Genomic DNA, 22,204 nt, shown 5'->3' on the forward strand with positions numbered 1-22,204 from the left:
CTCATTTTAAAAATCAATTTGCATACAAAGCCGGTGTTCTACCTTCAATCTATAACAAATTCTGTATTAATCCTCCTTCCTGCTCGAGTTACAAGGAAATGTGAGAAACAGACAGGAGTGTATTTATAGGGCCAACAGTTGCTACTGTGATTGGGGAGAACAAGGAAGAACACAAATATGCAGGGCTGGAAATGCTCAGTAAATTTAAGCAGCAAGATGATCACTCAGAATCCTGAATTATGGGTGAGTAGTTCTGGATGAAATTTTATAACTGAAGTAAAATACTTTGCAAGAGTTCAATAGATATGAAAGAGCATACACATTTAATTGGAATAAAGGATTATCTAGAAAACATGAAGCTGCTTCAGCAGCATCACAGCACTAGACAGAAAATAGCAGTGGCATCATGTAATCTGTAGGCAACAACTCTCCTTGTCAGGAATGCCAAGTCCTCTTTCTAGTCCTGCAGATGCAGAAGATAAGGTCTCAGCTCCAAGCCAAGCCATCAAAAAACTGCTTTCTCTAGTGAAACAGCACTTCATGGATTACTTGACATTCAGACCCTTTTTTTAAATAATACTGATGGGAAGTTAGTCAAAAGTTCAGAATGGATGTACGGATGGCAGGATAGTAACTTTAGAATCACAGAATGGTTTGGGTTGGAGGGAACCTTAGAAATTATCTAGTTCCAACCCCTCTTCCATGGGCAGGGACATTTTTCACCAGACCAGGCTGCTCCAAACCCCATCCTATCTAGGCTTGAACACTTTCAGGGAAAGGGCATCCACAGCTTCTCTGGGAAACCTGTGCCAGTGCCCTACCACTCTCAAGGCAAAGAATTTCTCCCTAACATCTAATGTCAACCATACCTCTTACAGCTTAAATCCATTGTTAGTGGCACCAATCCCAACAGCAAACCCTAAGGAACATCACTCCCTTGTTATCTTCTGTAACTCACCAGTGTTGTGCTGTGCACACATTTCAGGAATACAACAGCCTTTCACTGAGAACATGAACCAAAAAGCATACCATTCAAATCACTCTGTGATTTACAAAAACTTACTAAAAACTTCAAAATGAACCAATAAATATAGTTAGTGAAAGGGGGGGAGAAAGGATTAATACCATCCAAACACCAGTGTGGTTCATAAATCAGCAAAATGAAAGAATTTCAAGTTTTCCAAAATGGGAAAGATGATCCAAGCTGTCAAGCTACAGTCCAGCTGTGAAGGGTGTAGGAAGTGGAATTAGACCTAGGATTTTGTATAGCTGAAAGACTAGTTTCAAATTTAGAAGACAACAGTTCCAAAAAACTAAATTTTGAATGCACATTCTACAAAAGCCATACTTTTCAGTTCCTTCTTTTGCTGTCAAAAGTATCTACACACACACGGACAGGCACGTAACAAAAGATGACCTTTGAGTTTATTGTTTAAAATACAACTTTCAGGCCACATGATCACTATGCACTGATACTTAATGATTCTTCATTTCACAAGGGTAAGCACTTTCCCAAATCTCAAATCTCTTGAAGAAGTTCCTTCTTTTCCTCAAAATACTTCTGAAACCACTCAATATGTTCAACCTTCTGCTTAACACTGAGGTATGGGTTTTTCGAAAGCCCACAGATGACTAGTTCCATGAAGTGGCGGATAGGTCCTTCCTTGGGAAAGCCTTCGAGGTGTTTCTCCAGAAAGATATGTTCATGAAATTCAGCATCATCCTCCATCCCTAACAGAAAGACAAAGCAAAAAAGACACAGTTATTACATTATAATAGCAAGTTTAACAAAGTAAAAAATAATATAGTTCAAAAATAATCTTAAATTAGTAAAATTAATGGTTCTGCTTGCATTTCTAAGAATATGTAATATTTAAATCAAATTTCTGGCTTAAAATTTTGATAAAAGCCTGGTGCTGGGGTGGAAGTAGGAGGAATAATTATAACCATAAATCAATCTTCTTGCTAAAATCCGGTTTATTCAATTCTTCAAAATTTTGATTCATCATTGGTACCACCTTTTAGATTGCAGGTACTTTCTTCATAAATTTTTAAAGAGAACACCGATTGCCTAAATTCTGCAGAGGATTAAAGAATACAAACTAGTATTGAACAAATAAGGCAACCTCATAAAGTATCAAATACTGAACAGCTAACAAACATATGTCCATTGCAAGTCATGCTTTTAGCATCTTATTGCTATCAAATGGGCACAGAAATTTGTTTTCCGACATTTTCTGAATGTGTGAGTGTATGATGATGTAGAAGTGTTGTGTATCTCACCAGCTACTTTTAAGTCATAGCCAACACCAAAGATGATGCATTCAAAAGCATCCACAGGACAGGGGATTATTGGAGATAGGGTAAACTTTTGTTCCTCATCCTGTAGATTTTTTTGCTGTTGTTCATACTGTGATGGTAGAGACTCAGAACACAAATTCCTACATACAGAAAAAAGGCTGCTTTTGCTGTTTCTAATTCTAAGGGGAAAAAACCAAAAGGCAATCTGGGATTTGTAAAGAAAGATTTTTCTTCAGTTAGATATACATGAATTTTTTTATTTGATACCAATTGGCTTGCACCCTTAAATAAAAATCTGTTATTAGAGAAAAATATTGCACTACTTCAAGATGACAAAAATGAGAAGCCTATACCACACACACTGAGTATGGTGTACATGTTTTTCTAAGCTAGCTAGTTATGTTTTTCTATATTATTTGATAAAATTACATCAGGAATATTAAAATTGAGGTAATTAAGCCACATAAGTTCTAGGCTTCCTTCTTTGGTAGAGCTTCTACAGTTTCAGAAGAAATTATTCACATCTCTGCAATGGAGAAGTCACTCAAATTGTATTTGTTAAGTTTGCATTACTTTTTTCCTGCTTTAAACTTCAGGTATTGCAATATCTGAAGAAGCTGAGAAATACCTGTATTTTATCTAGAATTACCTATATTAGCTAGAAATGTGTGAGTGCATGAATACCACAGTTGCACACCACATTTATCTATTCTTGAAAAAAGAAAGTGCATTTCCTTCTTCAGAAGCTCTCTCCTTGTTCCTTTATGTTGAAAGTTAAAATAACAAAAACCAGGTAATGTCAGTTTCAGAAAGTGTGTTTCTGCTGTGATTGGAAAACTACATCCACGGACAGAAGCAGTGATGATCCTTCCACTATCCACCCTTACTGGCTTTCCCCCACCAAGGGGGGGTGGAATCTTATTGTACCTGGATGCTACTGGTTGCTTTTCCAAACTAACAACCTTTCCAGACATCCTTACTTTTGCTGGTCTCAAAAACCAAACAAACTCACTACTGAAACAACCTGCATAACGCTGACAGTAAAATTTGGCTTTCTGAATGCTCTTCTTCCAGATACAGGGTATCAGGAAAGATTTTGTCTAATAAATAATTTCACCAATTTTCATCCTTAACCCAAAATAAGCAATTTAGAATGTCACAAAAATGCAGGTCAGAGATAAATATTACATTATGTATTCTGCTCTCCCGTTTGTCAAAGACTGTACGTGGTTTGGGGATGAAGTGTTAAGTCCAAATATTTCAGTTAGACCACGTATTTCAGTCCTCAAAAAAGTAAAGTGTGCATCACAGAAAAGGAGACCACAACTGTCCAAAGCCCCAGAGGCTGAAGCCTCTGGTGGGAACAGATTAGATGAGATAATGACTTCCCTCACCCCTAGCAAGCCCTGACTCCTGCTGCAAGCCTGTCCCTCTGCCTCTCTTGCACTGTCCTCAGAAATGTAATTTGAAACAATATGCATGGCAGAAGTCTAAATTAGAGAATTTTCTTTTTCGACATCAAAACAAGAAGACACCTACTCTCAATATTCTATTTCCAATCCCCTACATGCTACAAAACAGGAAGTCTGGGGAATTCCTCTAGCTAAAACACTAATCCCTCCAAGACATGACCAACCTTGTCCTAAAGATGTCAATCCAAACACAGATGTTCATCCCTTATAGCAAGCATTGCTGACATGCTATAAAGATGACTGAGTATTCAAATGTAGTGAAAAAATGTCCCTGTCCATGGCAGAGGGTTTGGACTAAATGATCTTTAAAGTCCCTTTCAACACAAAGTATTCTATCCTTTTAGGATTTTTAGAATGACATCAATCACTCTCTTCAGCAGGTCCCTAGAACAGAGATAGTAAAGAAACCCCAACACAGCAGTTGTGTAACTCTGCCAACTCTCTTGGCAAGATGATCCAATACTTCTCTGCTGTGAAGAGCTAACCAGCAACTAGAACAGGACTTGGTGAACTTCTGCCCTGCAGAAGCCATCAGAGGCAACTGAGGAAATCATTTTCGTAGACCTTCCTATCACTTGTGCAGTAACAATCTCTAGCCCACCAAAAGCATTTGCCCCTCATAATGAGGTGCTAAGGCAAATTCACACCTATAATCTGCTCTGTCCTTTCCAGCCTTTTGAGTCACTATGGCATAAATGCACAGAAATAATAAATGAGGCACAAATAAACGTATTTCCCAACTTTTTGCCATGGCAATCATGGAGCAGCATTAAAGCTACTTAGAAGCAGGAGAGACAAGCAGAAAGGAGTGAGAACAATGTTATGCAAGCTATACTAATGGTTTGCTAAACTGGTAAAAATTAATCAGAGGCTGGAAAGATGGAGAGGAAAAAAAAAAAGGTAATTTCACTGCCTAACAGTGACTTCAACTGCACTGGACAAGGGCAAGGGCATGCAGGTAAAATCAAACAAGGCAGTAAGGTGTGGGGAAGACAGCTGCTGGCCACTGTAGCAAGCCAGTATGTCTAGCCACACCTTCAGATGTTCACACCAAAATTATTTCAAAAACCATGACCCCGTCCTGGTGCCACACAGCACAACACAGTGCCTTGGGGAAGCACTAATGAGAACACCAGAGATGCTTTGGAGCCAAGGAAAAGAGTTATAAGAGGTTGTCTTTTTTACATTTGGTTTAAAAATTTAAAAGCTTTCATAATGCTGAAAGTTGAGTATACATGCTTCCTCAACAGAAAATTTAATTGCACTTACATTTTTAAAGCCATATGTTTTTGGCATAGAAGAATAGTCAAATATTTCTGGATACATAACAAGCTGAAGGAATCTCCTCCTATTGAGGGAAATGGCTGTTACAAAACTGCAAAATTAACAGCAGAAAGGGGCATCTTTCTTCTGCAGAGAAACTGAAATTACAGCATGTTGATATACTGGAGCAAGGTTCTTGAGCTTTTAACTGTGCTTTGACACACCTGAGGTGATTAACAGCCCGTGGCTGGCAGTCTGATAGGACGGATCTTACTGACTTGGTATTTCTACCTGAGAGGTGACAGGTTTTGGAAGGCTCCACGGGAATTTTCCACATGACTAGTCTTTGTGGACAAATCAATCAAGACTCTTGTTTTAACTCTATGTAAAGACTCTTTGTCCGTCGACCGCCCCATCCCAGACAGCGCGGTTCCAGCCGCACGGCTGCAACGGGGAAACCACAGCCCGCCAAAGACACTTTGTCAACTGACGGCCCCAGACAGCAGGGTTCCAGCCACATTACAACAACACAAAAACCATTGGCCACAGTGGTTTTAAGCTTGCAAAAACATGACCAGAGTATACTTGGATTTCTACATGATGGAACATGATGGAACAGATCAATCCTGGGAGCAGTGATTAAATTCTGTGAAGAAACTGCCAAACAGGATGAGAATAAACATTAAGAAACAATGAAGCACATTATTCAATTTGCAACTCAGTATAGGACAGATTTTCAAAGACTCCCAGCTTCAGATACGAACCTGTTTTGCTCTCAGTGACTGAATCATTACAAAGCAGTTCTGTTTGATGTCTTTAGTCTTTAAAAAAACCCCAAAACCCACAGTCAAGCTCTCCCTGAAGTTACGAAGTCCCCTTTCCTATACTGCACACTGTGTAGTTGTTCTTCACTTCCTGAACATTCACTCTCTCTGCTGGCATAACTTCACACGGAGCTTTTTCTTTTTTTTTATGGTAATAAAAGAAAATACTGTGCACAAAGATGCCTAATTAACATAGATGCCCAGGGTGAGTGAATATTGTGACTGTTTATTCTTATGAAACAGACAGAACAAAGGGAGCAAACAACTGTTTAACTCTTGGCCTGCCCAGATATAGAACTGGCAGATAGCTGGCTGGGATCTGGCGAGACACTTGGTCCAAGAGCCACACCAAAGAACAGAATCAGCGTTATAAAACACACACAGCAGTTTTAAGATTCCCCAACTTCTGCTAGAAGCTTAATTTAGAGAAGATGCAAAGTAAAAGGTGTTATGTAAGAAACTTGAGCAGCCTTTTCGTGTTAAACACATCATGGGGGGAGGCAGGGGAGGAGGGAAGGAGTCATTCCCTTTTGGCAGCAGCCAGTCCTCAGATCAGCCAAACCACCTGCAAGACTTCACCTGAAGAGTGCCAGAATGAGTTCATCTGAAGCATCTCTGATCTGGGACAGTCAGGGAGTTATGTTTGTTTACTATCAAAAGCATGACTCACAGCTGAAACATTGTGTTAAAACAGTCAAAGGTCAAACATGCTCTAATTTTCAGAGAAGATAAACTGAGACAGATAATAAAAGCTCACATTGCACATACCAGCTTCATTGTCAATTGGGAACTCCCACAGTATTCCTTCTTTTGTCCACTGGATCATCTCCTCAAAACCGTTTCGGGGAGGCTGTGCAGTTACTGCTGCAACCTCCTTTGCAAACTCCAGATCCCAAATTGTTGGTGAAGGTACTAAAAAATAAATTTTGTTAAGATCTGTCAGGAACCAAAGACTTCTCACTAGCTAAGACAAAGTCCTTCAAAAATCAGTCTTTACAGAGACTAATATCTTCAGCTGTGCAAACTTTTCTACCTTAGATACCAGCACCACCTTTCTCAAATGAGAATTCTCAGTTGACATGAAAGTTCATTAAGTTCTCAAATGTCTGATGAAAATCTATTCTGAACACCTAGGGGAATATTTATTTGTATGTTTCACATAAAGCAATAACTTAATTTTTCCACAATCATTCTTTGGTTTTGTCTTTCAAAAAATGTGGATACAGCAAATTCTGAACTTGACTGGTGTGCTGTGCTAAAGGACCTTTACTTCTACAGGAGTTTTCAGGTTCTTCACAACTACATTCTCCTCCAGGGAAACAACTCAAATCTACAAGGAATGGCAATTCCTTCCCCAATGCTCTTAAGTGTGCCAGTTTTTGTCTCTGAAGCTGAGAAACCATGATTTCTTATTCTTTTTACAAAGCTAAACAGTTCCTTTAGGGATGTATCCTTCCTTATGCCTTTTTTTTTAATTTTTTTTAATCAAAGTGCACTCATATTGCAGCAGTTACTTTTCTTAAGGAGTTCCTGTCCCTCCACCCAGGAGAGCTGGTCACGAGCCCAGACTGAACCGCTTCGCTGAGCTGAAGGGAACAAGCTGTTACCACAGGACAGGGAGGGACCTCTGGGAGTGCCCTGGGCTGCTGTCGAGTGAGCTGGCCTAAGCTGCATTCCCCTTTGTTTTCCTGCCTCCCTCTGTTATCAATTCACCCTAAGATCCTTGGAACACAGATCTTCATGTGAATTCAAATGTTACAGTCCACTTGGAGTGGACCATAGCCAATAACCTATTATTTTACTACTCCTGAGTGTAAGTACTTGAGGCCAAGATATTTCAACTTCAACTCAGTGGCTTACAACTCAACTGAATTTAAAAAACAAAATCCCCCTCCCCTCCTTAAGACAAAACATAATTAAAGGGCAAACAGTATTTTTACATACAAAGAAGTGTTTTCAGAGGGGTTTTTTTTGTGTTAAATCAGAATATAATTATTCAAATTATTCCTTAAGAGGGAAATTTCCAGAACTATATTACCAGGCTGAGTTCTTTGATTTGAGTGCTGGAGGCAGGAATAAAACACAGCTACAAGACAACATGAGAAACCATACCAGAATGAAATTATTGTCCACACCATAAAGAAACTAATAAATTCTCTAACAGAGGAAAGCAGAACCTCATTTTTCAAACTTGCAGTAGGGGTGATAAAGATTGTAATTTCACCTCATGAAACAGAAAATAATACTGGCATTTTATATTAACAGTTATGAAGAGTATTTTTAGGATGACAATTTCCTTTCCAGTTACCATTCAAGTTTTCAAAGTCAATACTCAATACTTAAAACAAAACTTTCTTTTCTGTTATGTAGTAAAAAATTTGACCCATTATCTTCTGTAATATGAACCAAGACAGTGAAAACAAATGAATCAAGGTATCAAGTACCACACTGGTATTTCCCGAGATTAATGCCCAAAAAAATGTTTGTCATCAGGCTTAGTCAGTAAGCTAAGTAATCAGCTTCCTGGTCTAGAATATACTGTAGAGTTCCTCAAAGCTACCTGGAATCAAACAAGGAAACACCAAACAAAAAGCTGAAAGAAGCTTACTAATTAACATCTAATTACAAATACAATAAAGTCCACTTGCTCTCTGATACAATTTGCACACATTCCAATTTTATGTTTAAAAAAATAAGTGCATCTCAGCTTTTACCTGGGGTGACTACTATGAGCCATTGTGTCTGCATTCTGTTCATGCAAAAAAGAAATATTGTATTCTCACCATTTTACCTGAGTAAATTTGATTCAACTCAAAATCCATTTTTTCAACATCACTTTTGTTAAGACAGCTAAAAACAAACACTACATCATTCATTATGGTTTTTACATGTAAAATAGACTAATTTTAATGATATTGGCAGTCTTAAAACACAGCAAACTGAATCCCATTCTAATAAACAGCTTTCATAGAGGTGGCTGTATTCTGAAAGTTCACAGCTGCTTGAAAATATGCAAATGGCACTAATTGACATTTTACTAAAAAAATTAAGCAATCAAATTAATATCTCCTTGTAGTTTCAAGTGAAAAAAAAAAAGATAAAAAACTACTCAGCTAGAATCTGTTAAAAACTTACAGTTCTACTCTTGAAACAGAAACAAATACTCAGCATTTTGTAAGATTTTAGACAGGAGTACTATTTCTTCTGCTGCTGCTAACTTTACATGAAGGTCTAAGTCACTACACTGGAATAAAGTCTGTTTTTTAAAAGGGCCTCAGAATAGCTGAGGAAAAACAGCATTTTAAAGATCAATACTAACAATGCAGTCTCACTGTTCACAAAGAAAAGTGAGGGACAAAGTTCTTGACATGATCTGCCCATATTCACACACTCCTGGCCAACCCAGCCTGTAGTAAAGCCAAATCTTCATGAGTGAAAGCTATCCCTGTTAGGCAGCATTAAGACTGTTCCCACACAGCTGTGCCATTCAGTGACTATGAAGGTGTGTTGCACCTGTTTTGAATTTAGTTTTGGTATCTTTTATCTCACATGAGTTTTGGCATGTCTATTTAGTGGATAAGGAAGTGGTTGGGTGATCACAACCAGATGGTCCAGGGTTCATGGACCATTCCAGGGCCGTATCCAGACCATGCATTCAATGGTCAAAAGCTGAACGCGTGGATGGAGATCAGTGACAAAGTGGTGTTGCTCAGGAATCCACACGGAGACCAGTATTGTTCAGTGTCTTCCTCAACACCACAGACAGTGGGGTTGAGTGCACCCTCAGCACATATGCAGGTGACACCAAGCTGAGTGGTGCAATTGACACACGTGAGGGACAGGATGCCATCCAGAGGGACTCAAGGGCAAACTCAAGGAAGTGGCCTCATGGAAACCTCATGAGGTTCAACAAGGCCAAGTGCAAGGTGCTATACCTGGCTTGGGGCAACCTCCAGCATCTACACAGGCTCATGAATGGACAGAGAGCAGTCCTGCTGAGATGGACATGAGGATACTGGTGGATAAAAAACTGGACATGAGCCAGCAATGTGCATTCACAGCCCAGAAAGCCAACTAGAATCCTATAACAAAGCATGGCCAACAGGTTGATAGAAGAGAGTCTTCCCCCCTGCTCTCATGAGACCCCACCAAGAATGCTGCAACCAGCTCTGGGGTCCTCATCACACGAGGGACATGGACCTCTTGGAGCAGGTCCAGAGGAGGGCCATGAAGATGATTAGAGGGATAGAATATCCCTCCTAAGAGGAAAGCCTGAGAGAGCTGGGGTTACTCCTCATGAAGAACACAGGGCTCTATGCTGACTTTATTCAATCTTGTCAATACTTAAAGGGGAGCTTGTAAGAAAGATGAAGACAGAATTTTTTGTAGGGCCCGTTGCAACAGGACAAGAAGTAGTGGTTTTAAACCAGAAGAGGGCAGATTCAGACTAGACAAAAGGAAGAAATTTTTTCAAATGAGGGTGGTGGAACAGGTTGTCCAGAAGGGTAGTAGATGCCCCATCTCTGGAAACATTCAAGGTCAGGTTGGGTGGGACTATGAGCAATGTGATCTATCGGAAGAGGCACCTGCTCATTGTAGGGGGGTTGGAACCAGATAACCTCTTAAGATCCCTTCCAACCTAAACTTTCTATGATTCTAAACATATATAAAGAACTTTACAATAGGTGAAGCAAGGTGTCATTTGTCAGCTGCCACTGGGATCTTTCCAGCTCCATCTGGAACACTAAACAAAAGAAGGCCACACAGCAATCCAGTGTGTAGTCTTGGGTTGCTACTACCCTTCTTATACTTAAGTCACCTGCAGGGCATGCTTGTTTCCTTTGGATCACAGCCTCACATTTCCTTGCAACTTGACCAAGTAAGCTGGAGCCAACATTCTCATCCTCCAGGCTGGCTTTACACTCACAGAATTAAGACTGACCTTTGTGACAAAAAGCCAGTTATACCCTTCACGTTCACTAACAGAGTGCCCTGATCAGCACAGAAACCACTGCATTATACCGCATGGAAGTTTCACTTGGTAAAAATCTGAGCTACATCAAAGTAGTAATTTCTTTTATCAGGCTGAAAGCAGAAAGTGAGCAGGTCATGTCTCCTCATAAAAACAAATCTCTTGATATTCTAAAAATGCAGAACTTAGCCTCACTGCATTTTTCATTACTGAATTTCCACTAACCTGTTTTCAGTGCATGCTCTGGTTCTGTAGAAGCCTTAGTGAATATATTAAGCCTCTTTCCTACTTTGAGACTTCTATAAACAAAAAAAGAAAACCGATATTTAGTATTTCACAACACCTTACAACATTGCCAGATACCAAATTAAAAAGCACAAAATATTTTCATGAACTAACAGATCTCTGGAGACAAAAAAAAAATTCTAAATCTTCACTGAAGATTCTCACTAAATCTTCAGGCTTTTAATCAGAGCACGTTTAGGGCTTTACTATTTGTCTTAAACAGAGCTTCTCAAAACATTTTCATGTGAAAGAAGGAGCCTAAATCAAGAACTATATTTGCAGTCAATTTTAACTGGAATATTTAGGAGTCTGAACAAAGGTAAATAGCATCAAACCACAGTACTTAAGTGATTTTACAAAGTTGGGAATATCTGAAGACTTGGGTTTTTTCCCTGCAAAAAAAATATTGCACAATTCAGGAACAGAAAAGGCAACAGCTAAATCAAGTAATTCCTGCTTTATGACATAAATAGCCCTTTTGGAAGATCACACAGCCACCTTCTCTGCCATACAGCAAACAGTCAGAGTATATCCATATGATATATTTTCAATAGCATCACTCTGGTGCTCACTCTTCTGAATATACAAATATTTCACTCTGACCATCTATTTTCAATCACATTTATCATTACCATAGGCTTACACTAAAAAAAAAAAAAAAAAATTAAAAATACAAGAGTTCAACAAGTAATCAAATTCTTGTAGATGAAAACAAAAAGCCCCACCATCTTTTAGCATCAACTATGTTTTTAATCGTATTATCTTCCAGATTTCCACTGAAATTCCAACAGTTCTTTCATTTTGTTATTACATATCCAATGTTACCCTGGCAAGATTTATCCTTTCTGACCTTAAAATTCTACCCTTCTGGATTTACTGGAGATTTCTAATGGCCTCAACTACTTCTGCAAACCTGCTCTTGTCATATTACTTTTTAGTGATGAAACTACCCTGGAGCTATTTCAGCACACAATAATCTAGTTACAGAGCCTTGAAAGAATGTTGATTCAGGATTGTATTTTCCTATCTGTGTAACTCCCAATGACATTGGCCAAAGATACATTGCATGTGTTGGAAGAAAGTTTATTTTAAAATTACAAGTTTAAATTACTATAAAGCAACATCACTCATTTCATTGCAATATACTAACTTGACTTAAATTTAGGTATTCTTCCTAACCCATTATTTTCCTACTACTAGTTGATAAGCAAATCCATTAGATATTCAGGTATGCATGAGGGAACTTAGGCCTGAAACTGGAGACAGTTTACTCACTACAGGGATTTTAATTTAAAATTAAAATTTTAAATTTATTATTTAATTTAATAATTTAAATAATTTAAATTGAAAAATTATTTTAAGGTGCTGTTTCTGAAGTTATATACCAAGCACAGTTCCACCACACACAGAATACTGCACATCTACTCACCCCTGAACTCATGCTTTTCTTTTCCTTTGTTACCCAAATTCTGTGTTCACCATGATCAATCTAAACACAAATGATTCCCCCAATTTTCAGGCCCTAACCCCCAAAAACGGGGATTATTTGCAAAGTAAATCAAATACAAGAGAAGTTAATCTTACTAAAAAACTGCTAGGGAAAGAATACATGGAGAAGGAATGCAATTATGAGCTGTCATGGGAAAATCCAAAGACTACAGGCAAAAAAAGCACAGCTTACAGGAATAAACCCAAAATGTAAGAGCATTCCTTAATTCAGGAGAGTGGCTACATAATACAGCAGCAAAATAAACTTATGGAGTAGCCTGAAATCACATGTAAATCATGAAGTTAATTTCATAGACAATTTTAACATCACAGTTGATAAAGAAATCAATTACAGAAGGTAGTAGTAATAAATAAATAAATAAATATACCAACTTTAATATATCTTTAAAATCCCAAGAGAATGGATGAAACTTTTCTAAGCACAGAACATTATCAAGTTTTGTAGAGGAGGAAAGCAATCTTTCAAAATCTGTTTCCCAAGAAGTTAAGAAAGTGACATGATATTGTATTATGCATAGGTAAAATAATTTAAACTAGTTAAAACAAGAACAATTACATTTCAGCACCAAGCATGCTTAATTATCTAAAATGTAATATTAAGAAAATGCACATTACTTCATCAGCTGGCTGCCATTAACTATCTTGTTCTCACAATTTATTTCAATGCTAACCGTACTTACCTTGAAAAATACTTAAGTAATTTCTTTAAGCTCTGAAGTACTGCAACATTAATATGTACAAGTAAATTTAAAGTATTATCCATCAGTAACTGCATGCTCCTTCTACTGGAGGTGAACACCACAGAAATACCTTCTGGAGTCCATAGACTGAGCCGATGACCTTTCAGGCCTTATTCTTCGACCATCCTCATCCAACTGCAAGGAAATGCGACCGGATAGCCTCACACCCCACTGGTCTCGAGACTGCCTTTTAACTGCCATTTCTGAAATAACGTTGCTGAAATGAAAAACATGAAATGTAAAAACTCAACAGATTGACAAAGCAAGGAAGTTTGTCATATGTGTTAACTAGAAACTCTATTCTCAACTGGTTTCATAAGCTTCTGTGAGACAGAATTTTACATTCCTCACAGAATACACCCATCTTTAATCCATCAAACATTCAAGCTGTTGTTGTTTTAAACCATTTGTTACATTCTATGTATAAAAGTGCTACTTTAGCCTATTAAATCTACAGTGAATGCTTTCTTTTAAATTATTTCAACTAAAAAAAAAATCATACATCTGTATACCAATATTCACAGAATGTAACAGGCATGTTTTGCTTAATCAAATGGGGAATTTCTCTGGATACAAAAAATAGGTTGAAATAGGGAGATAAAAATCACCATTTTTTTGGACAGGAACCAACACTGCCCAGGGACAGAGCTGTGCTGCTGCAGACCAAAAGGAAGCTTGCCTTCACACATCAGCTGACATGGGCCAATCATGCCACCCTAATAAGTAGGTCACCTTTCCTGATCCACTGCAATCTGTTGCATTGCATAATCATATTACAGCATTAACAGACCACATCTTCCTTCGTCACTCTGGAGTGAAAATCATACGTGAAGAGCAAATGCTCTCATCTCCTCCAGCACCATACACAGCTCACAAATGACAAATCACAGCCCCTTTCCTCCCCTGCCTGTGAGCTCCCTTCACTGGCAACTCCACTGGCTGGGAAAGGCCGAGCTGGTAACTCTTCCTCACAGCCTCCTCTCCACCCAACCACTTCCAGTCACACACAGTTATCCCAAATTGCAGCACTTAAGTTTCAAGACATAAATATGGTCTCAAAAAATAAAAATAGGCCAAGTCAAAAATACTGCATTACCCATTTTATGAAAATCCAAATGAAATTTAAACTATGCTTTTGGCAGCTTAAGTCAACAGAGATTTTACTGACAAGAAAGAAATACTTCTGGAAAATTGTAAAAGCTAATTGCCACTGAAACACAGCACGATTTCTCTTCAGTCTTAGATGTGGTTTCAAATGGCAGAACAAGAACAGCATAGCTCTTCCAGTACCTACTCTGAAATAAAGGCATCTGAAAACACGTTTGAAATAATTTCATTTTAATTTTAAATAAAAAGCAATCTCCGATTAGTTGCATATCTCACATTAGAAATTACTCTGTGAAGTGGCTGCTGGCATTAGTGAACTGGTGTTGGGCCAGAGGCTTGACACACTTACAAGGGTCAAAGGGACATAATTCCTAAGGTCAGCCACACACAGCCCAGCCCAACAGCTTGACTCAGCTGTGACCTAAAAGGCTGGTGTTTTCCCGTGCTTCAGGGAAGTCAGGATTGCTCAGAGCTGCTCTCCTTCCTGAATCATGTTCCTTGCTAGGAAATCCTAATGTCATCCCACTATCGGCATATGAACATTTCTGGCAGCAACATTCACCACTCCATCATGAAAAGTGCACCTGTACTAACAAAAGTAGAACCACAAAGATTTTTTAATGCCTTTTGAAACAAAAAATATTGGTTTAAAAAGTAACACTCCAACCCCAGTGTACCCATAGCAGTTAGATATTATATATTCCCTTGTTCCAACACAACATTAAAAACTGAAGTTCCTACATACACCTGCCTTCCAGAGATGGGAAGTGGTAGGACTTTTGTAGCAACCACACATTCTCTCTCTTTCCTGATTATATATACTTAAAATGGAGACCCAAGGAGCTTGGGATATATTCTAGCCAAAGCTCTGAATTACTTTTCTTGTTTATCCAAAACAGAAGCTGAAATTGTAGGGCTGTAGATTTTATTTTGGTGCAGTGCTGTTGTGATTTCCATTGAGTGAAACTTCAGCCCACACTGAGGAAAATAAATTCCTGTATCGTTAATATTTTTCCCTCCTAGTGCATGCCCTGTCTCCGTGCTTTCTACAAGGCAATGAGATGACTGCATACAACAGTGACCTCTGGAGGTCTTGCCACAGTCCTGGTAAAAAAAAATTTGCACAAAAGATCTGGACAGCATACAACAAATTTCATATTATAAATCACAATAGCAGTATTCAGTTTTTTGCAGTTCAGCACTATGTAGCTCTACTGCTTGTGAAAGTATCTTGCTTTTAAATATTGTAAATAACTGAGGAATATATATTCGCTTTTAAAATATGTAAGTATATTGAATGCAAAACCTTTATAGAAAAAAAGGGGAAAAGTTAAATTGCATGTATTCTCTTACTGTCAAATAAAACTCAACACAAAATAATCATGCATGAACAAAAGTGAATGCTTTCTAACACATTAAAAACATCTTCACGCATTGTGTGGATTGAGGTATCATGGAGCATAAATCACACCAAATCAAGTCTGAGGCTGCTGGGCTTTGTAAAATCAACATTTTTAAACACTAGTCAGAAACCTGAGAGTACTGTATTTATCTCAAAGAACTAAGAGGTCCATACTAACTCTAAAGTTACTAAAACCAAATTTTTTGTCATGAAAATCAGCACAAATATCTGGTCTTTCTTGAAAACTCACCCACTGATAAAGAATTTCTGCTACCTAACTCTTAAGTAAGAAAACTAAAACTTTCCAGCAAATGGCAGCAGCAGGAGGAGTGCATTTGCTGGGAGAAACAAGCTAGGCCACAAAGCTGCTTCAGGGAATAGAACTTGCCAACTCAGAGCACAGCAACCCAGCCATGACATTCCAAAAATGCTGGTTCTGGTTGAGGAAAATGCATTTTTCTAATGAGAGCACTTCATCCACAAGCACGTAATAAAATATTGTAACATCACATCTTAACTGACAATCAAAAATATAGAGGCACTATATAGCTGCAGATTTTAAATTTCTGAAGAATTTAAACTCTCTTTCAAGAGAAAAAAAAACATTTTTGCTTTGACTACGACTTTCTTAGTCACTGTCTTTCTTCCACTGCAGCCAGAGCTGGGTCAGTGCTTCAGGAAAAGTGCCGTAGGTGATGAGAGAAAGAGAGCCTGTGATGCCAGCAGGCAGAGCAACCACACCTGGACAAGAGCATGTGCACCCTAAGGAAGGGAGACCAGCACTTTCCAGGCTGGGCACTGCATGCGTTAGCTCACTCAATACTTCTGTGGGCCTCCAGCATCTTGGGTACTCAAGAAGGTTTGAATTAATTGAAGTTGGTCACCCACAGCCCATGACACTGTTAAGACATTCGTGTACTCTGCCTTTCTAAAGAACTCGGTGACAGAGAGTAACAAACTCCCTGGTAATTAACAATTTAATGAACATATGCTCTATATAAACAGTCCTTATATGTGAAGAACAGATATTTTGCTTAACGAAGTTCTTCACTGAGCATTGTACACCCCAGTCTGTGCAATCATCTAACTCAACCTGTTTGCAAGCATCTGTCTCTTTCTTCCTTAATTTCCACTCAGGCAGGCATCAGCCACAGACACCACTAGCTCTTTTTGCAGAACACTGACAATCATTCCAGCAGACCCTTTGCTGACACCTACAAGTAGAAATACATGTAACCTACAGATGATAATAGATGGGTCAAGTTTAGATTCTTGGCTGGGGCAAATTAATTTTCACAGAATAAAACTAAGATAAGCAGCTTGCAGTTCGCACTGCAAACAAACATAAAGAAAGATTTCACACTCATATTTTGGTAAAGATCAGATTTCCTGTTGTTCAGCATTTCACCTGGATTTAATGCCTTATTTTCTGAGCAGGCATTTGAATACTAGCTGAAAAAAAAAAAAAACAGAAAAAAAATTGCCTTTAACCATCATCCAAAAGAGCTGTATGCACAACTGTTTGAGTTTCCAAACAAATGTTTCTCATCTGTTTGAAAGCCACACTGGAAACAGAGTTAAGCCAAGAGATGAGTTTCATGCGTTGACTGGAAAGTTTTGAAAGGAAGGGTGGGGCTATAAACAGAGCTGCTCTAGTTCAGTTCTGCAGAGCTGTCATGAAAATTCACCAGTCCAGACAGAACGTCTGAAACATCTACAAATCCATCCATTGTGTGAGAATTCTGGAAGCTTGTGGCAAAAAAAAAAAAAAACAAAAAAAACCAAACTCACAAAAAGAGCTGTTATTTTGCTAGCCTGTCCAAGAAAGCAATGATCCTGGGAATGAAAGCAATAATTCTGTTTCTGCAAAACCACTTTAGAAAGATGATGGCAAAATTTAGAGAGTTTGGTATAACCAGATCAATAATGTTACCAATATCCATTAATCCTAAGGATACACTGTCCAAAGGTATCTTTCAGGGGCACCTTCCCAACACAGAAGGCAGTCACCTTCAGGATGACATTGCAAAATAGGAATTTCTGACGTAATTGAGAAAAACAATCAATACACAGACCGTATGTTAACAGTTCCCCCCTTCTTCTGTTTATCTGTGGTTTCTTCATGTCTTCTCAGTTGAGCAAGGAGTTCTGATTCTGTCTGCTTCTTGTCGCGTGGAAGGGAAGATGCAACTGCAGAAGCAGCCTTCACCAGTTCTGGATTTAAAGGCTTGCCTCTGTAAACAGAGACACAACAGATACAGAAACAAAGCCTTTAATATATTTAAATTGACATTTCTGTACTGCCATTTTATATCTTAATAACTCAAAAGCTAGTCAGGTATTTTCCCAAATGGGGGTGGCCATTGGGACAGGCAGGTTTGCCCTAATTATCAAATGCTGAAGGACTCTGACAAGCTCCTGTTCCCCAGCCTGGGGAAATGGCAGCCCTGTGCCACCACACAGCCTGGCGACCACTGGCAGCACAGACCTCTGGGATGATAAATATGATGTAACACACTGTGGACAGGAGCAGCTCCAAAGACTCAACAATCATTATGCCATTCTTAATTTTTTTTCTTTTCCCTCAGTTTTGCTGTATTTTATCTGAACAATATTTCCCTTCTCCCGTTAAAATAACTTTCCACAGGCAGGTGCTAGTGCTACCTTTCCACAATCTCACTGCAGAAAAAGGCACCATAAGGTTGACAGCATACAGCACCTTTTGCTCAGATTCTCCCCTGTGATTTACTCCAGTCCACAAGTCTGCACCACACTCCCTCACAAGATTATTTTCTACTGTTGGAAATGGTTTATTTTGTCCTAAACAACGAAAAAATAAAGTTGAAGTAAGGATAAAACAGGCTAAGAAAAGTTTGTTATGCTTTACCGTTGAGCATCTTCTGTAATTCCCTGAGGCACAGAACCTTCACTGTCCAGGCCTTCCAGCTTTTTCATGGCTTGCTTCTCACTGGCTTTTAATTGTTGGAGTTTCTTCCTGTAGCTCACTTCCACTTTCATATTACCAATAATGTCTAACAGCTGCTGCTTTGGTGTTTCTGCTCCATCCACCTGCCTCTTTGCTGCCCCTTCAGGTGTGCTGTCTTTGGAAGCAGCAGATTCATCTTTGTCTTTAGAAAGCACGCTGCTTGTGCTGAAGAGTTCCTGTTTGCTACATGATACACAAAGGTAGGAAGCAGAAGTTAAAAATAGGGTTCAAGGCTGAATTTTGTAAACCTACCAAAAACCCCAAAACAACAGTTACAACTGTCTAGGCCCAGCTGAGCGCAACCTGAGTATGTTAAGTACATGTCAAACATGTCTTTTGACTTTTTGAGAAGGGTTGGGACACCATTTCAAACTCTTGATTACTTATGATTTCTTCATCACAAACACAAAGTAAACAACTTTACACACCATTTATTTGCAGAGAAAATAATACAAGAACTTAGAACTTTTAAAGTATTTCTGAATTAGGTAGCAGAGAGAGTTTGAATTTACTTATACCTGATAGTTCAATTCATTGGTATTACAGACAACTCACTGAAACTCTTAATGAGTCAATAAAGAGATCACTCCCTGAAAAAAGACTGTACACACAGAACTTCACATGTTTTCACATTTGTGGCACTACTACAGATCACATTCCCCTACTCTGCAACACGGATTCTGCTGCAAGTTAACCCAGAAACAAACAGGAAAGTTATTTGGGTTATAGCTCCTCTACTTAGTTAAGCACATCACTGCAAAGAAGCTGAAACTGACACAGTGCAGCCGAGGATACGAAGCCAGGGACAGCAAGGAGCTGCTCAGGAGATTCTGCAACACAGACACAGCTGCATTCTCTAGAAAAACTATCATAAAATTCAAAGAGCCATTCTCTATAACATTCTAAAATGCAGTGTTTAAACCTTTACATTCATACCTACTTTCTTTAAAAATCACCCTCAAGTTACAGAAATAAACAAATTAGCATTTATTCTGATTCAAAATAAAAAACTTCAATAGATCTTAAAACACTTCCATAAATCTGAAGGAATTGTGGCATAACTTTTCTCCTCAGACACATTTCTCTCTGGCTAAAAGGAAAATCTGCCAGTCTCAGCAGGCACTGCATCACATTTTGGTCACTCTGCACTTGATGCACTGTCAGCTTTAAAACCTAAATTCCAATGTTGAAAAGCAACAGAAAAATTTAAGGAAAGCTTCAGCACCTCATTACTGAGAAGATGGTATGAGCCCTGCTGTTTTACTCTGCACTGCTCCCCACAGTCCTTGACAAAGTCCTTTTTTGTTATTTCAGGCAGCATGTTCCTGAAAACTATGTAACCATTCAGAAATCACAGAAAGCTAAAGGGTTGGAAGGGACCTTAAAGACCACCTAGCCCTAACATTCCCTGCCATAGGCAAGGCCACCTCCCACTAGACTGGGTCACTCAAGGCCTTGAACACTGCCAGGGCTGGGGCATCCACAACTTCCCTGGGCAACCTGGTCCAGCATCTCACAACCCTCAAGCACAAGCATTTCTTTGTAATACCAAACCTAAATTTCCCCTCTTTCCATTTGCACCCATTACTCCTGATGCAATTTGTACTCATGTTCCTGAAGAAAAGTCTCTCCAGCTTCCCTGTAGGCCTCCTTCAGACACTGGAAGGTTGCTATGAGGTCTCCATGTAACCTTCTCTCCTCCAGCTCCAACCTTCTCAGCCTTATCTTAGCCTACAGCAGCAGCAAAGCACAGCAAGGCTGAAAGCCTCAGGCACTTAAAGCCAGCAGCACGCTGCAGTTTGCATCCCTGTATTTCACCTACCATCCGGTTTGCCTTCTGCTGGGGAGCCTGGCCTCGGGAAGCAAACACAGCTACCGAAGAGCCCGAGCTGCTTTGTACATGAGGCCATCACAGCACCGGTGCTTGCTCAAAAATATCGAGGAGTTTTGAAATTTAAAAAAAAAAAATAAATGAAGGCACAACTGAGCTGTCATTAAAAGCAGCTTAAAATATTTTAGTAAAAACGAAGAAGAACTCTCAAATACTGCTCTTAGCCCGTGCTTTGTGCAGCACGCCGCGCTCCTCGGCACGCCGGCCGGCAACAGCAGCCGCGCACGGGCGTTCCGCGCAGCAGCGTTCCGCCCGGCCCCGCCCCGCCCCGCAGCCACTCCCGGGCAGGGCCGGCCCGGCTGGACGTTCGGGACGGGACGTTCCCTGGGAGCTTGGCTGCTCGCCGCCAGGAGCTCAGGTGTTAGGAGAGCAGATCGAGGGAAGTGATCCTGCTCTGCTCAGCCCTGCTGAGGCCATATCTGCAGTGCTGCCGTGCTTTGTGCAGAAACAACAACGCCCAACAGGCAGCGCCGCTCTGCTGGTACAGGGTGCAAAACTACGGTCAGGTCACACATGCGGATCATTCAACGTGGGAAGGACGGCAAGGACAGCACCACGAGAAACACGGCCCACGCCACTCCCCTCCACCCGCCTCCATTCCCCGCCGCCTTCTGCCCACACCGCCACCCAGCCCCGGCCGGACAGTGAGCCCCGTCCCGCTGAAGGCCGCGCCCCGGGGCACGGCCCGGCCTCACGGCAATGCCCGGCCGGCGCCGGCGCCGTCCGGCAGGTGAGGGTGCAGGGGAGGCGGTACCTGCGGGCCCTGCCGTGCGGCCGCGCCGCCGCCCCGAGCAGCCGCGCCGCCAGTGCTCTGCTCAGCCCTGCTGAGGCCATATCTGCAGTGCTGTGCCCGGCTCTGCTCAGCCCTGCTGAGGCCACATCCGGAGTGCTGTGCCCGGCTCTAGGCTCCTCTGTGCATGGCATTAGCTTAAGGCTCACATCGCTCTGAAACGTGCTTCAAAAGTGTCCCCAGGCCTTCACGTCATTAGTGCAATCTACCCTGGCAAGGCCAGCACGGTCCCGGCTCTTGCAGCTGACTGTAGTACATCAGTACACGCACCAGTGTCACCTGCGGAGGGCCTGACCTGCAGAAGCCATCCCACTTTTCCTCCATGTGGAGCTGTCCTGCCTGACCCACCTCTCCAGTGTGAACAACATCCATTGCAAGGTGCTGGGGGAGTTCTGATGTTTCTGCAGCTCTGTTCTGGGACAATACTTACCAAGAACTGCCGTTCATGCTCCTGGACAATGATTGTTTCCATCTGAATTAGGAAGTGGAAACTGGCTTACAGGGGCAAATGGTTTGCCTGTGGTTGGCTGGAGATGGTGTAGGGCCCAAGAGATAGCTTTGGACTGCAGAATGGACAGAAACACAGCCTGCAAAGGAACCTTTTCCTCTCCCACATCAGACAAGTTTCCATGGCATCCCCCTGTCAGCTTCCCAGAGGTCAC

At 40.3% G+C, this 22,204-nt stretch overlaps 1 protein-coding gene across 2 annotated transcripts; it reads right to left on the bottom strand.

The window, feature by feature from the left end:
• Nucleotides 1-1,403: 1,403 nt before the first annotated feature.
• Nucleotides 1,404-21,553, bottom strand: MRPS31 (mitochondrial ribosomal protein S31). Of its 2 annotated transcripts, none has more exons than XM_041466999.1 (7): nucleotides 21,507-21,553; nucleotides 18,763-19,044; nucleotides 17,951-18,109; nucleotides 13,437-13,583; nucleotides 11,058-11,131; nucleotides 6,629-6,772; nucleotides 1,404-1,731 (listed from the first exon to the last, which is right to left on the bottom strand). In XM_041466999.1, exons 2-7 carry the CDS (start codon nucleotides 18,891-18,893, stop codon nucleotides 1,520-1,522), a joined length of 867 nt encoding a protein of 288 aa, XP_041322933.1. In that variant the 5' UTR covers nucleotides 18,894-19,044; nucleotides 21,507-21,553; the 3' UTR covers nucleotides 1,404-1,519. The 2 variants fall into 2 exon arrangements, with proteins under 2 accessions (XP_041322933.1, XP_041322932.1); XM_041466998.1 differs by lacking the exon at nucleotides 21,507-21,553 and adding an exon at nucleotides 20,684-20,788.
• Between the last annotated feature and the right edge of the window lie 651 nt (nucleotides 21,554-22,204).

This window comes from Pyrgilauda ruficollis, unplaced genomic scaffold (genome assembly GCF_017590135.1).
Source record: "Pyrgilauda ruficollis isolate IOZ18807 unplaced genomic scaffold, ASM1759013v1 scaffold20, whole genome shotgun sequence".
In the NCBI taxonomy this organism is placed as follows: domain Eukaryota; kingdom Metazoa; phylum Chordata; class Aves; order Passeriformes; family Passeridae; genus Pyrgilauda; species Pyrgilauda ruficollis.